The 17,509-nt window shown below is 30.0% G+C and overlaps 1 protein-coding gene across 1 annotated transcript in view; it reads left to right on the top strand.

The window, feature by feature from the left end:
* Nucleotides 1–17,509, top strand: part of LOC129958364 (potassium voltage-gated channel protein eag-like) — a 121,429-nt gene that overhangs the window by 61,321 nt on the left and 42,599 nt on the right. The window contains exons 3-4 of the mRNA XM_056070798.1: nt 7,392–7,520; nt 8,458–8,579. Coding sequence (XP_055926773.1) covers nt 7,392–7,520; nt 8,458–8,579 — 251 coding nt within the window. The remainder of the gene's footprint in view (nt 1–7,391; nt 7,521–8,457; nt 8,580–17,509) is intronic.

Below are 17,509 nucleotides of genomic sequence, written 5' to 3'. Positions count from 1 at the left end.
ATGAGGGTATTATGTATTTTGTCTAATCATGCACAAAATATTAATATATTATTCGCATCAAACTTTAATACGCATACGTGAACATCTGGCTTTATAGAAATTTTTTTAAATATTTATATAAATCTCGGCTTTATAGATAAATTTTTAATATTTATATAAATCTCAAGCTTCATCTCATCCTACATTATTAGAAATCATAAAATGCGAAAGAATGTTTTAAGAAAAAAGTTTTCAAAACAGATACGTTATGTGACTTGATACGAATTTTCATTCGTAAAAAGTTTTATAATATAAAAATTATTTTCAATTTACTCGCTCGCTAAAAGATTGGAAATAAGCATTTTAAGCATGTATAGAATTAAAACTGAAGATTACCATGATTCTCATAATAATCAGTTTGTATATTGCAAATTCTTAATGGTAAATATAAACATTAATGCAACTGAAAAGAATAGAATAAAATTCACTGGTTAAGGTCGGCCTTAATCGATTGGACCAGTTGCTTCCGATCGGATTCCATGCTTAGAGTACTGTTGACTCTCAGCTCAGTATAATTGTATTATTCAAGTTGCGTAAATCGGAGCAAATGCTCAGCACGCATTTTTAATTGCAAAATTCAATTAAGAAATCTAAAAGCCACTTTTTTATTACTTTGCCGCATATAAAATATACAAAAGAAAAATATTGCAATCCTTCTTTAATCCTTAAATGGGGAGGTAAAAATTTAGGTCTTAAATGGGGAAGTGCAGTCTACGAGACCGCATTTTCTTTGCTCAAATTAAATTTTCTAACGAAAGTGTTAATATGAAAATCAGCCAATATATTCTACAGATATTTTTCTTGATATATAAATATGTTTAAAAAATGTTTCAAAATATATTATTATTGAAAAAAGTAATTGCGTTTGAACATACACTTTCCGCTCAAATTGCATGTTACAATAAATGATATTTTTGAAAAACATATTACTTTTTACTTTTTAAATCACATTTATTTTTTCGGTATACAAAAGTATATAGAAAACAATATAATGGAAAATTTAACAATTATATGAAAAATAATAAAAATGACAATGGGTAAAACTGACCTTTATTTTTATCAGCATCATCGTATTTCGAGGGCATTTTAAACATACAGGTTAAGTACTAGTGCAAAAATCGACCCTTAAATTCTTTAGATATTTCTCTTGGAATATTAATATAGTCTAGAAATTTTTCAAAATACATTAGTATTAGAAAAATTAATTATATTTGAACATACATGTCAGAATATGTCGAATACGAACTTTCATCTAAAAAATCTTCTATACAGTTATCCTTCTCATCACTAAAATCACTTTCTGCTTCATTTTAAAGCCTCTGGAGCTCTGCTTCATAAGAGGATCAGTAAGTTAAGTGATGTTTCGAAGGCCAAGTTTTAGAGCCATCTGCTAAGAGTTGTATAATGATGGAACACTAAAAATTACTTGCGGTCTCATAGACGTCGGGCAAGAAGTAGCTGAAATATTTTATAAAGCATCCGCTGAAACCGGTTGAAAGTGTAGTAAAGGTCGCAAAACAAGAAGCTGTAGAGTCAATCCATTCGATTGAGTTAAAAATAAAAAAGGAGTGACCAAAAGTCCATCTTTAGCTGTCTGAGATACCGCACTACCCCAGTTAATGGTTAAATTCAATCAAGAGAGTTTGGCAAATCTTCCTGTTTTAGATTTTTTCAATGAAAAGAAAAAATGTCCCTTTGGAATAATTAAGTCTGTATAGTACGATAAATCAAACGCAACCGATGAAATTTGTTTTGTATTCATAGCACTAAAACTGCAAATATCGATCAAATTTTAAATACTTTTACATAAAACTTGTCTGTACGCCCGTTTGCGTGTGGGTATGTTAACTCCAAAACGAAAAGATCTAGAAATATAAAATTTAGCATAAAGTTTTGTCATTATAATTATTGCATCATATTTTGAACAAAATCTATGAAAGAGTGTATTGTCTGTCTATTTATTTGTTCTTGGATATGTGAAAACTGTAATAAAAAAATGGGATATCTTATTTAAAAGAAATTGAAAGAATTTTGTTCTTATCAACAAAATTCTTTTTCTGAATGAAATGTTGTTTCCTGATGAGAGAAAAGGACTGCTTAGTTTGTTTACATTTTACAACGAATCATATAACATTTCAAATTATGCAAACATAACAGAAAATCGGAGCAAACAGGGCCGATTATTTTTTTCTTATTTCTAAATCTATATTTTTAAAACATAAAAATTTTGAGGCTAAATTATTTTTTTAATAGGGCTCTGGTTCTTTTAAGGCCGATTCTGTCATTTGTGCTATAATTGGCATAATTATAATTAATATGGAGATAATATATTCACTGACATATATAATGTATCAATCGCTAGAATGTGGGTATATTCAATCTATTAAGATCGCTTTTCTTCTTTCTGGCATATATTCATAGCAGTATTAGATCTCAATTCTTTTTCCTACTTTCAATTCTGATACATTTCTTTCGAATAGCCAGCAATATTTTATTTGATGAAAATGAAATAAAATTATCGACGATATTTGTCAATAAACAAGAAATGTACAGTACGTTCACATTTTTGTTTGTTTATAAACTATGATTTTTCGGCTAAAAATGAGTTTCAGTAAGTAGTAATGTTTTCCCTAACCGAAAGCAATGACACGCCCCTACATTGGAGGCATGGAATCAATGAGAGACTGGAGTTTTAGCTCCCACTCCTATAGAAGAAACTGCTGAATTGTTTCTGAGGGTGATAAGCAGCTAGCATTTGTTCTCCCTACAATGTCCCAAACATATTATATTGGGTTGATGTCTGAGGAATATGTTGTATAATTTATTCGGAAAAATCTTTCGTCGAAAAGGAAATTGTCCACTAGCTGTGCACGATGTGGCGTTGTGTTATTATCCATGAGAATGAATTTACCAGATTTCTTCAGCGTAGAGGTCCACAATTAGTCTGAAGTCATAATTATGTTGCTGAGTCGATAGTGCTCCATTGCTGAAAATGCACGAGCCAATGCGGCCATTGATAGTAATACCGGTGTAGACCATCTCTCCAATTTCACCAGATCGGACACTTTCATGCACAAATATAAGATTATTACAAGTACCAGGTTCCCTCCAGATGGGAATCCGTTTATTGTCAGGTTGTGCACTGATGTGGGACTTGGTCCGTGATGACCGTGTTGCTCCATTGATTTTCTTATCTGAAGAGCCCCCCTCCCCCACAGCAGAAAACGAGCACAGAATGCTCGTTTGCTGCTGGGGCGGGGGCTACCTTTAAAAACTTATCCTCATTTTGTGTTATTGCAGGTGTACAACCTTGCCCCAATGTTCTGTGAACATTTTCAGTTTTCAAAAACCGATTCCATTGCCTGGAAACGACACTTTGAAAATCTCCAAACATTTCGTAAGAATAGATTACGTTTGACTTGTTTCTAAGCAACCAATGACCCTCTAGTTTATCTATTCAGTCAAGCCATGTTGCTGGGACATCGTATTCACTGTTACAAAACAATCTGTGCCTGTTAATTCTCTCAACAGATTAATATATTGTGCAGAAAGAATGTCGTTTTATAAATTGTAGAAAAATTTGCATATTCCAATTTAGTAGGCATTATAATTCTCCTTTTAAATCTTTTCTATTTCCTTTTTGTTAAAAAGAAGTTGGCTGTTATAGGGTTCTTTCATACCAAGCTCACAATATCCCCTCAAAATTTTGAAACTTGTATATCCTATTATTAAATTTTTATTAAATTAAGAGGGAAGCAACGAACTTCAAAGTTCATCGTTGAATAACATTTGAATCAATCTTTCAGTGGCACTTTATTGAAAGATGAATAAAAATTGGAATAAATAAATAGATAGATATTTCAGAAAATTCATTTTCCCTATTTGAAAACATTTCATTCATTGCATAACTTACGTTGCCCTACTATGTGATAGAACTGGCAATGCCAATTTATAATCTCTACATCGTCGGAGAAAATTATATAAAACAATGAAACCAAAATAATTATATTATTCTACACTATCCAGAAAGAAAAATTATAGAATACAGTATCCTCAAATAAAAAGAAATAGTTATATTGAAATATAACCGAAACTTTTTTTTCCCATTTTCAATGCAAATAAATTTTTATGACTATATTCTAAATTTTCTGTTTACAAAGAATTTTGTATGTGATGTTTAACAAAGCTTTGGGTTTAAACTATTTTATGCGTTTTCTATTGTAAAAGGCAATGAGAAATTATTTTTAAACAGCATTGACCAAATCGTATAGGCATTTAAGAACAACACTAGTAAAACAAAACATAAAGCAAATGCTTAACTAAATTTATTTTATATCTTCAGTTCAATAAAATATTTGTTTGGTTCGTTTTAATAAAAAATATTATAGTAATTATATTTACTGATACTTTTTTATATAAAATATATTACAGAAAAGTTATATAAAATATATTACTTGTTTCAATCTAACTTAATAATGCACAGAAAAATGTATTCCTTATATTTATGAAAAATCAATGTTGTAATTCCTAAGCAAGATACAACCGGTTTGATCTTTTCTTAGTTTTGGGAGTGGGGAGAGTTCTCTCGAAAAGATGGGAATTTTCACCTTCTTGAAATCAAAGCAGCCTTTGACTAAGTTTCAGAACTTGATAAATTTTTCGCCTTTTTTACCTAATTGCAATGGACCGATTTTTTCACCTATTTTGTAAAAGAAAAATGTAACAGCTGCTCAAAAGAGTGAAAGCTCTCTTCTGCGTGATTTATGAAACCGATACTTCTTTAAGGTTTCGGTTTCAATGCTTAAAACACAATTTTTCTTAATAAAACGAAAAAGGCTGAATAAATGGAATATTTGGCCCTTTTTCTTTCCCTTCATTTTCTTTGTATAATTGCACCGATGTATTCAAATTTCAGCGTAACGCTTTGATGAAGGGTATATAATTAAATTGAATCGATTTTGGAATGTATCACTATACAGCAGAGCCAGAAAATACGAAATAAATTATTGTTGAAAATATTCTTGTTAAATTTATCAGCTAATGTGTTTTTTCGATTTCGACAAGAATATTTTTAAATGGCATTTAAAAAATAGATTTTATTAATATATATTTGTACCAAGCTTGCATCGACAAAAATTATTTTTTCCCTGAAAAAGGAAATTTGAATACATATTTTTAAATTTTTATACGAAATTAACATAAAAAAGGAATAATTCATCAGAAAATTTCATTGGTGTTTTTCCAAAAATTTGGTGAAAACATAAAACGTTTTCCCTGTTAATTTAACGTTTTCTTTCATACACTTTATACCAAAAATATTTGATCACAATGGTATATATAATTATTTAAGCATTGTCTAGAGGTTGGACAAAATATTTTAGGATTTCTCTAATCAGATTCAAATGATTTGAAATTAGTTTTTTAAAATAAGAGTTCTTTTCGGAATTTCGTCCTTTTTTCCAGTTTCTAAGATGCATAGCTTTATAAATGCTCATTATTATATTTGGAAATCCGAAAGGGTATTTTTCGTATCACGCTATATTTTTCAAAACATATTTGAACTTTTTTTAATGCAATGTTTTTTTATTCCTTTTTATGCAAAAATCCTTTTCAGTCTTTTGCATTGTGGGAGATTTTTACCAGTGATTGAATATAAAATAAATTAATTCTTTAATTAAAATCCTCTCGAGCATTCAAAATCCATTTTTCAGCAATCATGTGTTGATATTTATATGAAATGTATTCACTCTTTCAATACTCATTACTTTTACTCATTCATTTAAATTAGTATTTTTTAGTAAAAAAATGAAACAAGATTTTCGAAATATTTCTCAAACTAAAATGATTGATTTCTTTCCGATTCATTAATCAAATAACTGGTTAATTGTATTTAGATTAATATTAATAATTAATTAATTAATTAATAATTAAAGATATCCACCTTGTATCCTGATAATATTGCCATCAAACCCTGTCAAGCCCAAATTAAAATCAGAAATATTTCGAAAGGCGTACTGCTCTGATCATGACAAAGGGCACCGAAAAGGTGTAAATAAATAAGGAATTTTGCGAAATATTATTGGATACATGTTCATTTTATTATTTTTATAAATTTATATCCCTATATGGTGTATGTATTAAGTTTCAGTAAATGCAATAGCGGATACAGCAAACATCCAATATATGGTAAAATCAAACCACTAAATAGTTTCATAGACAGGAAAACACAAATTTAATTAAAAAATATTAGAGGAAAGATTTTCATAGAATTTCGCTCCTCTTTGCATACTTTATTTTCGTAAAAACTTATTATTCATAGATATTTCTTGCATTACTGCGTTTTGAAATAAAAATAAAAAAAAATAATTAAAAAAAAAAACTTACTAAACTTTGAACATTTGGCGTCACGTTTTCTCCTTAGACTTTCTTAAAATATTAGAAATTGATAGTTCAATCTTTCATGCATTTGATTTTTCTGAGACAAAATGTATAACAGACTGATGGTATATATTTTAGGTGCTGAATAATTGAAATAATACTGTATATTTTAGGTAGCGGATAGTTGAAATATTTATCAAAGATTTTATAAATCTTCACTATCGCAGCTGCTCTCAGTTTGATTAAACAGCTTTATCCTTGACTTTAATATTTCTTTCTATCTTTAATATTTCTATTCCATTTTTGTTTTACATGCTCATATATTTGAAATAAAAGAAATTAGCAGAAATTAGAATTTGAGGTATGTTAAAAGATTTTTTTTTAATTATTAATAATTAAAAGAGAATGAATGAGAGAATGAAGAGAATAATTAAATGAGAAGAAAATGATGTTAATAACGTTTATTTCTCCATTGTACAGTACAATAAATAATTCTATTTGAATGAAAATTCTTATATATCGTGATTAAATCGTAATTTTCTGGTTCTTTTCTAGCTAAGGTGAATATTACTAATTTTATTAGAGGCAAGTAGAAATACAGCAGCCCTCGTTTTCTCAGTTACTCACTGTAAAGAATAGTACATAGATTTCGTTCTTCGCCATCAAAAATTAAAACTATACAAATATTTTACATTTAACATTAATCACCGGACTATGACTTTCTTTGATTTAACTGCACATCATTCATCATGAGTACCCCCAATATGAATTGCAATGAATATGCCATCTAACTAAACCTGTTTTCTTTCTGTAAGGTACAGAAATTCAGTTAGCCCATGCACGATTTTTGTATCCCTTGCACATAATGAAAATGGCTCATTTTGGGTCATTGATATGTTTCAAATATCCTTGATGATTAGCGTGGACTCCCTAGTCATGTTAGATGTCAAATGATAAATTTCATTTTTCCGCAGGATCTCCGCTATGGTTGCTTTTGCATATCGCACCCATCAAGAACGAGAAAGACATGGTTGTGCTTTTTCTTCTCACCTTCAGAGATATAACAGCCTTGAAGCAGCCCTTGGAAGACGATGCATCCAAAGGTAAATTCCCTTCAATTCCCTTTGTGCGAGCTTTCATCTTAGGAATTTTCATCCATTTCCTTATGAGATAGAGTTATGATTTTAGTGTTCTCTTCGATATTATAATATTTTTGTAACTTAATAATAACTAGGAACTTAATAACTCTTGGTTGGAATCAATTAACTTTGAAAGCACGCCCTGCCAGTGAATATGAAAAAAGGTCGATTATAAAATTCTCCACTAATTTTAATGATAGTTCATGAAATCACAAAAACGTGAGGTACTGTGAAGAAATGAGATGAAAAACCGGATTATAGGAAAGAAAAATCCGAAACATTTAATAAAACTTAAAATTTGTATTCACTTACATTGTTTTTATCAGCATCATGCGCTTTTGCTATTTTTAATCCATATATATTATTACATGAATATTTTATGCTTTTTAATAAATTTTTGAAAGTCTGTTTTTTCAAATTTTTATTTTTTATTTCACAATAGTTTACTATTTATTTATAAGCACCTCTAGGGGCATTAATTTATTGAAAAGTATGCGAAAAAAAGATAAAGCGTATTTTCTGTGATTCGTCAAGGTTTTGAAAGAATGCTTTGTTCTGCGTAACGCATTAGACGATAAAAAATGCCCAATTACCTAAAAATGAACTTCATGACAAAAACTTGCTAACGTTACACTTTTTTTCCATGTCCTTCTCTCTTCCTAATAGGCTTGTCACTTTTCATTACATTTACATGAGTATGTGGATGGAGCAACTGGATTTTAACATGAGTTTTAACATGAGCTCTATATATATATTGCTCAAAGCTTTATCCATGATTTCAATTGCATTCATTGTTTTGACTGTGCAAAGTTAATTAAATGACATACTTTTAGGAGACAACATTTGACTGTTGTGCCATATAAATTGTAAAAATGATCAGAGGAACTGTTTTCCGTTTCAGGGTTGAGCAAGTTCGCACGACTAGCGCGGTCTGTGACGAGAAGTCGATCCGTTCTTGTTCAGCAATTTTCGATGCACCTGCCTATAAAAACAGAAAACACAAAACAATCACAGATCGCTCATGTAAGTACATATTTTAAATAATTAATAAGACTTATTATATATATATATTATATTCAGAATATAAAAATATTCTGAAATAAGATTTGTATAAATACTTGATTATTAGGGTGGAATGAAAATGGCCTTAATTTTTTTCTTTTTTTTTCGATTTTAGTTTGGTAATAGTGAGGAAAAGTCGCCTTTTAGCTAAGAAAAGAATTTTTTAAAATTTGGTTGCAATCAACAACATCTTGAAATGGCGCAAAAAGCTTAAAATTTGTAAAAAAAATTGAATAAAATTTATAAGTTTTAAAATAGACCTTTAAAAAATTTGTTTAGATTTTAGTTTCGTAATAGCGGGGGAAAGTTGCTTTTTAGGTTCAAATAAATTCAAAAAAATTTGTTGCAATTCTACAACGACTTGAAGTGCTACATAGAATTTGTAAAAAAAACAAAAACAATAAAAATAAAATAAAAAAATAAAAAATGAAAAATTATAAATTTTGATCAAATATTTTTATGATATTTTTTGTTCTTATAATGTTACAAAAGATGGTTTTAAATACATATATAAACATTACAATTAGAAAAAAAATTATTAATTACAAAATACGATAATAGTAATAAAATATTTTTAATGTCAAATTTTCAATTCCTTACTTTATAATTACAGATGTTACTGCTTCAAAATGTTTGTTTCTACTTCAATGCCGCATTAAACTGTCATTTTCTGTAATAATTTTTGGCATACTCACAAATGAATCAATTTTTGCTCTTAATGTATCCTCTCTTACGATTAAACCATAAACATTTTGAGCCGATTCGGTCACCAGTTTCACAGCTCTTTCCACTGCTTGCGAGTGACAAGGAAGCCGGGGAAAGTCGATAACCGGGTCCACTATACTATTTGGCTCAGTTTCAGATGCCTTGCATATAAAAATATTATCAGTTAAATATAATATCAATATTACCTAAATGGTTATAGGTAATATTGATATCTATTTAACTACCACAAGCGCTTTGAGGAAGAAAGAAGTAAGAAAAAAGTAAAGAACTAATAGAAATAGTTAAATTTAATCAAGAATGGACAAAAAATACTAGTGTGTTGAAAACGGTTACTGGCGGCTATGACAGCGCCGAAGAAAAACAGTGTTCTTTACATAAAGAGACAAACCAATCACATCCTTCAAATATATCTTAAGACTCTGACTGAGTACATTGTGAAAGTGTATGTGCTTGTGTGATTTAATATTAAGTTAAAACCTTCAGATACTGATGGTTCCAAACATCTGTTTAACCTTATCTCATTTTCCAGACATCTCTACGACGATTCAAAAACGTTATAGACCCGATTATTCTAAGAAATGGGTACTTTGATGCTCCGAAAAATATCGTTTTGTTCATGCTAAGTAATGAACGTAAAATTCAACGAGAATTTGGTTTATGATTTGTTTTAAAAGCAAGAACAGAAAATAAAGACGGAATCTGGAAGTTTAAAGTTATAAAGATAAACTTCGATGCAAAGTATTGCATTGATATGATCTCATAGCTTGCAAATGACAAAAATGAAATGAACCTCTCGTCCCTTGTCAAAACATTTTTCCAGAGGCTCTCTCAAAGTGTTATATATTTCACTTACAGAAGGATCCTTCTCTGAAACAATTTTTGGGTTATATCTAATTTAACAGTAGCAATTAATAACAGATTCGTAAGCATGCAGTTCAACTTCAAGCAATTCACTAAATTTCCCAAAAAAGGACATTCCGAAATTTGTCTTGACTTCACTAATTTAGTCTGAACCATTTTTACTCACCATAAAGCACAAGCACGCAAACTAAAAAATGAGATACGTTAATTAGTACACAATAGACGTAGCGGAGACGCCAACTTAGTTGAACTCGGCAACGTTGCTGACCTGACACCAGGTCTGAGCTTGTCACCACACGCAATCTCCGCTTCTTCTCAATAACATCCTCTACGGCGATGACTTATTGTCCTAGATGTCATACCAATGTAATAGCAAAACTGTTTTTATATTTCTATTCATATTGTAACGCCTATTTAAATCTTTTTATTTCATAATAAAGGTATGCAACATTTTTTGAAAAAGTTCGAAAAAGTGTGTTTTTATGAAACTTTAACGTCTTTGCGACATTTAATTTTTGTTATCTACACCAAAAGGCAACTTTTCCGCTCTATTACCAATTAAAAATCAAAAGTGTTTTTGTTTTTTTTTTACATTACTGATTACCTATTTATTGATCAGTACAAATAGATTGCTACTCTATGACTGTTAAAGCGATAAAAGTTTTCTGAACCGCGACTTTTGAATTTGCGGTTTTATCTAAGAATCTAATAATTACGCATTATTTTAGATAATTTTTACAGTAAAAATCTGGAGTAGATTTTACATGTTTTCATCATGATCAACTCCACTGTAATAATAAAGGTGGAACACGATAATTAGCTACTAGTAAACATATTAAGACGCGATGATAATGCCCATTCGTTTGAAGGGCGGAAACGTGCGGTTTTTTTTTTCCGTTTTTTTTCCTCTGATGTCACCTTAACACCTTTGAAAATTACAAGGCACCAGGAAGCTCTAATGGAGCTTCAGAACGGGATGTTAACTTAACAAATAAATTAACTGCGATGCAAAATCCAAAATGCAATTATATTCCTGGCGCTTGTTTTACTTTTGGATAACTTCAGTGATGTCGCATTATTTTTTTTAAAATATTATTTATGTTATCTACTAACATTTCGATTAGTAGCTTCTATTATTTGTGATATTTAGAGAGCAACTTTTTAAATCTCTTTATTGCTTTGCGCTCATTCGCATTTGAGTTCGCTCATTAACTAGTGCTATATGCGCTCAAGAGTAAAAATGGTTGCCATATAAATTTTATTTTCGTCTATAAGATTTGGCGCATTGGCAATGAACGACATTTGGTAATCTATTAATATCAGTGTGAGAATGACAATCTATGTTCTAGATAACGGAAATGTTGGTGGTCCTAAGTTTTGTTCTTTTAAAACGAGCGACTGATACCGCGTTTAGAAGAGCGTTGAAAACAATAAATAAAATGAGAGGAATTTGTTTCCACAAATTTATTAAGGAACATGTCAATAACTTTTCCGTACCGAAGACATTTATAAAAATTAAAGTTTTGATGTGAATAATACTAATTGAATCTAATCAATTGACAATTTAATGCAAATTTACTCTTTATATCTTGTTTCATTTGTTTAATAGAGAGAAGCGAAACAGACAGAAAGTATTTTAAACTCAATAATATTTATTTCTTCTACTTGTTCTCAAAACTCATCAACAGCACTATTGTCTTCTAGTTTTTGCTTCATACTTACTAAGTGAAGGCTATGAAGAAATTTACGTCAGTTAAATATAAGAAAGAAAGATTATTTCATTTCGTCGTCGTAAAGAATATTATATTAATGGATAAATGAAACAAAATGGATGATTATTGCATTCTTAAAGTAATTTATGCTCAACTTAATTTTGATCTACATTTAAATACAAATTATATGCCAAAGATTTTTTTTTTATTTCCCTTTCGATCACTTAAAAAAATGGATTGAAAGAATTAACTTTTGATCTGTCACAATCTACTGTGTTGAAAACATCTACAAGACCATAAATCTCGCAGGTTATAATTATTTAAAAAATTATGAAATTAAAAAAATATCAGATGATCATAATTATTGCTTTTAAAATAAATAAATTTATTATGTTTCTGAACTTCCTACTGTAGAACGTTTGAGCTAGAGAAAAAAATTGTGTCCGTTCAAACATCAACCTTTGCTACAAAGAATAAAAATAATAAAAAAAATAGTCTTATTCTTTGATATACGAATCTTAAACATTCTTTTTGGACTTAATCCTTTTACTTTACATCTACATCCCATCAAAGAAATTCTAATCTGGCAGATCCATGGTAGTTTCAGCTCTTAATCGAAGGATGCGGTCAACTTGTTGTCCTACTTGAATCTTTTCCAATTCCTGGATCTCGCTGAATAATTGATATGGATGAGTCGCGTTTTAATCGGAAACTCGTTCTTCCGAAAACTCTTTATCCAACGGGTAATGGGATTTCGACTGAATTCAAGGAAGGAAAGAACCGAAGAAAGATGATCTTGTAGTACATTTGTATTCAATATTCTGGTTTATTTGAAACTATATTTCCAGAGGGAAAGTTTTTCGAACTTCCGATTTTTATGTTAGAATAAAGAATAGTGGAATTTCGACGTGAAAAAGTGATAAATTCTACTTGAGCTTAATTTGTAAAAATATGGTAGCAGTAAATTTTCTTCATTTTTCTTTTCATTTCCAAAATTTTTAAACGATTCTTGATTAACTTGTAAGAAAAGAATCCTAAGATGTCGTTAAAAAATCTAAAGTACGTAAATCATATTGCTTCTATTATTTTCATTAAAATTATTCAAAAACTCGAATTTTATTTGAAGACATAGGAAATGAACGCATTTGATATTTCATTCTGAATCTATCCATGCAAGTTATGACCAGAATCTATTTTTATCAAAAGTAATGTTTTTTCCATCGAAATCTAATTTATCGCATTATATTGATTGATTAATAATGCAAAGCGAAGCAGTGTCAATCTTATAAAAAGGCTTAGAGCTGAGCGCCGCAATTTCCAGGTGTTGGTTTAAGGATCACTTTTTTATTTTTCAAAAACGGTTACTTCATAATATTTACTCTTTCTTTGCTGTATCTGCGTTTATTAATAAATATTTTTAGCCTTTTTTAATAGATTCTCTTTCTTTGATTTGTCATTTCTATTTATTCATATATTATCTGATGTTATTTCAAACACAAACTCATATTGATGTTAACATTTCTATTTGAAATACTGAGTGTGGAAAATGCAACTTCAAACTTTTAATGAACAATATAGGCGAACTAAATTTATTAAGAGAAGTTATGCAATCTCAACAGTGAAAACAAATTTGATTATTATTTTAACTTATATCTTTGACAATGACACAGTAAGATTCTACACATGGAAACATAAGATAGAATTGGACTTTCTTAAATTGATGTACTTTATTTCGCTGATTATTAACAGCTGAATATTTTCCCCAAATAATAAAAATTTAACATATTTTAGTATATTAAAATCTTGTTAAAAATACTTGTAGCATAAGCCCATTCTGGTAATGGTTATTTAATGCTGCTAATACCCTCTTTTATTAAAGGAGCAAAATGATTTGTTGATTAGTGGATTCTCAGCTTTTAAATTTTCTTCCTTGAATACCTTGAAGTTCTCTTCTGTACCGGCTCCCATTCCTTAATTAATACCACGGTTTTGCTGTTCACTACACTTCCTTCCTACACACCAACTCCAACCCCCCTTTAAAACTAGAAAAAAGGCCCAAAACAGACCTTTTGAATGAGGGCAAATTACTAGCTCAGTGTTATCAAAAGTATCAAAATATGATAAAAGATACTTAAAAATATTTTTATTGCTTCTATTTATTGGGTTGACCATCCAGATTATGCCCTTATATTAACATATCCGGCTAGGAAGGGCAAGGCGGGATAATTATTAGTTTTGAGTATTTGAATAAAAATTATGTCTCATTCGTAATATCCACATGCAAAGGGATGCTCATTGAAGCAAAATATTGATTTCGAATTTAATTTTCAACATACTTTCTGATTAAAAATCAAATAGAAATCATCTGGAACTGTCGAACAGTTTTAGAATTGATTTTTTTTTCTCTTCTCTGTGTTTTCAAACCGATAGAAAAGTACATATTTGAAATTTCTCACTGCCGACAATTCCCCCCCCCCCTTTGTTTTTCGAAAAAGGAAGCAGATAGGGTCCCGAAATTGATGATGTAACTCAAATTTAGAAAATATAATTATTTTTCAAAATTGATGTTTTGTAAAAATTTACTCTTGGCGTAACAAAGCTATGTTAATATCCGTCGACTGATTTTATAATTTTTTTTATTACTTGTGACTTGCTAAGTTAAATTTTTCCTCTTAGATTACTAGTTATTTTCATTTAAGAGTGGAAAACTAATATTTCAGCTTCTCCTCTCGTGTCCCTTATCCGCTCCGATATCTATATGTAGCATATTTCCAACCTCCACATCCAACGTAAAGCAAAAAGATGTTATGTATTTTTCCCTGTACTTTACCTATTTACTTTACCTATTACCTATGTACTTACCTAGTACTTTACCTATTTATTAAGTCTAATCGGAACAAATGTCTCTCTGTTTGAAAGCTACAAGATAAATGGAAAAAAAAATTAACATTTATACTAATTCACTTTGTAGATAGACACCTATTAAAACAAGTTTCGGTTATTTGATTGTGCTACTAGAATAAAATTTTAGTTGTATTGTAAGTCGAAATGCATTTTCATGCTCGATCTCCCCCCATTTAAAAGTCCCATTATTATGTCCAATTGCCTCTTAATGCTTGGCTCAGTTTGTTCAGATATTAGGTTAACGAAAAACACTGCCCTGAATACGTAATGATCTGTCTGGTTTTTCTTACTGCATAACGTAATATATTATTTTAATTCTGGCTATGATGATGAATGAAGTCTTAAATTTAAGCTATTAAATATTATGTAGTACTAAAAAGCAATAAAGTAAATTAAGAAATTCTAAATGTAAACATTCGTTTTGTTAGTATTGCTCAGATTTCAATTTTCGGAATGCAGTTCTTGACTAGATAGCATAATTAAATATGGCCTTTTCAAGTTAATATTGTAAGTTTAGAAAAGACAATTCTTCCGACTACTTCTTTTGTGCATCCAATGAGAAAACTCCTTGATGTATGCGAATACAAATACCGCTTCAAATATATGTCACCTTATTGTTGTAATATAAAGGGAATGTGCATTGATTAATTCACTGGTTTAGATATAAACAGTTATTTCATATTGTTATGAATTCAAGGTTCTTTCTATTTGTTAGTAGGTGAAGAAACACAATCAACAGGCCTTAGTAACAAACGAAGACTTTTATTAATGCGAAGGCAAGAATACGCAGACAACAATTGCACAGCCGCAGACAACAAATGCACATAATCAACACACAGCAGCACATTAAAACAAACAGTAGCCCACAAGTAGTAATCGGTAGTAATAACAAGCACAGCACACAAAACGACTAGACAGAATTCAGCATGAGGAGGGGATCTTCGTAGCTACTCTCTACGGTCTCTCCAAACACCTACAATTCTCCACTGTCTCCTCACTTTATCTGTATCCAATTGCCGACTCACTACTACGCTACTGGCTACTCCTCACAGTAACTCGATGCTGCTTCTACAATAAATTCCAGGACTAGGCACACAGCTCAATTCAGCAATCACTTGAGCTCCACTCAATACTTGCGCTTCGCTGGAATAATCCAACTATTTCGCTGTTGACTCGCTAGGCGACTCTAAACTCTCGATGACTGTAACGGCTTAGATTGCTAACCTTTTATAGTCTCCGAAGCAGGGCAGAGAAGGTTCTGGAACAATCAAACATATATCGGCTTCTATGGTTTCTATCTCCAAAATTCTCGAAGATTCCGGTTTTATCTATTTTGTCTCCAAATTCGTCGCCAAGCCCTGGGATCACTGATTCGGCAATCGATCATCCAACAGAACTGATCATAAAACAGTCTTTTCAGTAAATGAACTAACCGTGTTGGGAAGCAACATTACAGATTTATAACAATATGAATAATTGACGAAAATATCTCGCCTCTGAATATGATGAAATAGATGAGTTTCAAACCATTTTTACAAATGGCTGAAGAATTTTGTTTCACCTTGAAAATTCCTTCTCTCCAGTTTTAAATGATCTGAACGTTTTTCATGCGGCAGTGCGTTTTTGGAGTTGATTTCAATTCAGAATTCCTTATCAATGTGAGTCGAAATGAAATGAAACAAAAGTAGGTTCTGAATCTCTAAATTTAGCACTGAATTTCTGTTTTTTGTATCATGTTTTTATCATAGAGGAGTTGCTCTGCTTAACGTATTCTGAATTATTCCATGTACTTTGCTCAAGTTATTCTACTTTAGGGTACAAAAGTCTGTAACTCTGACTAGAAATAAATGAAAATCGATTAAAAATGGTAAAGCTGCAATAAAAAAAACATAATTCTCATTTTTTTTCACAGACTTATTAGGAATGTCATATTTTAAAATTATCATCTAGTTTCAATTTTAAAATGTATTACAAATAATAGCCCTTAAAAATAAGAATATATAGAGCTAAAAATCCATTGCGCTCAAATATTTAACATGATCAATTAAAAGAGCAGCCTTTCAAAAATTGAGCTGCTTGACAAAATTTACTTATATGTTATTATTTCATAAAACCAGATTAATGTTAACATAAATGAAAATTAATTAGAAAGTTCGAACTTACAGAATATTTAGAAACTGCGCAAGTCACTTCTAAGTATTAACCTGGGTTTAATAGCTCTATGTAATTCTATGATAAATAAAATTAATGACAATTTTTTAATCTAATGATTTTCTCCTTTTAGTCTTCACTTTGTAATTCATTATTATGGATAGTATGAATTTTTAAAATGAACTTTTCTGAACTAAATGGAATTGCTCATATGAATCCAAATTTTATTAAATCAATCGATAAACCAATAACTAAATTCTTAAAGTATTGAAATTGAACACTGCCTTAAAAAATATACTAAGTTTCAAAGTTCTAGCATGTCGGGAAGTAAGGGAATTACTTAATTCCAATGTTACCGTTACGGATCAAGTCAAATTACATGCAAGTATTTTAAACAATGGAATACGTTCGCCAATTTTTCGATTATGCAAATATTTTATTAATAATAAAATTAATCAAAACTTTTAGTTGCTTGCTTACTTACTGCACCTTGTTCACAAGCGCAAAAGTGACAGATTTTCATGAGTACTTAACATT

Source organism: Argiope bruennichi, chromosome X1 (assembly GCF_947563725.1).
Source record: "Argiope bruennichi chromosome X1, qqArgBrue1.1, whole genome shotgun sequence".
Lineage (NCBI taxonomy): Eukaryota > Metazoa > Arthropoda > Arachnida > Araneae > Araneidae > Argiope > Argiope bruennichi.
The sequence above is the reverse complement of the archived record's forward strand: the minus strand, read 5'-3'. Positions and strand labels throughout refer to the sequence as shown.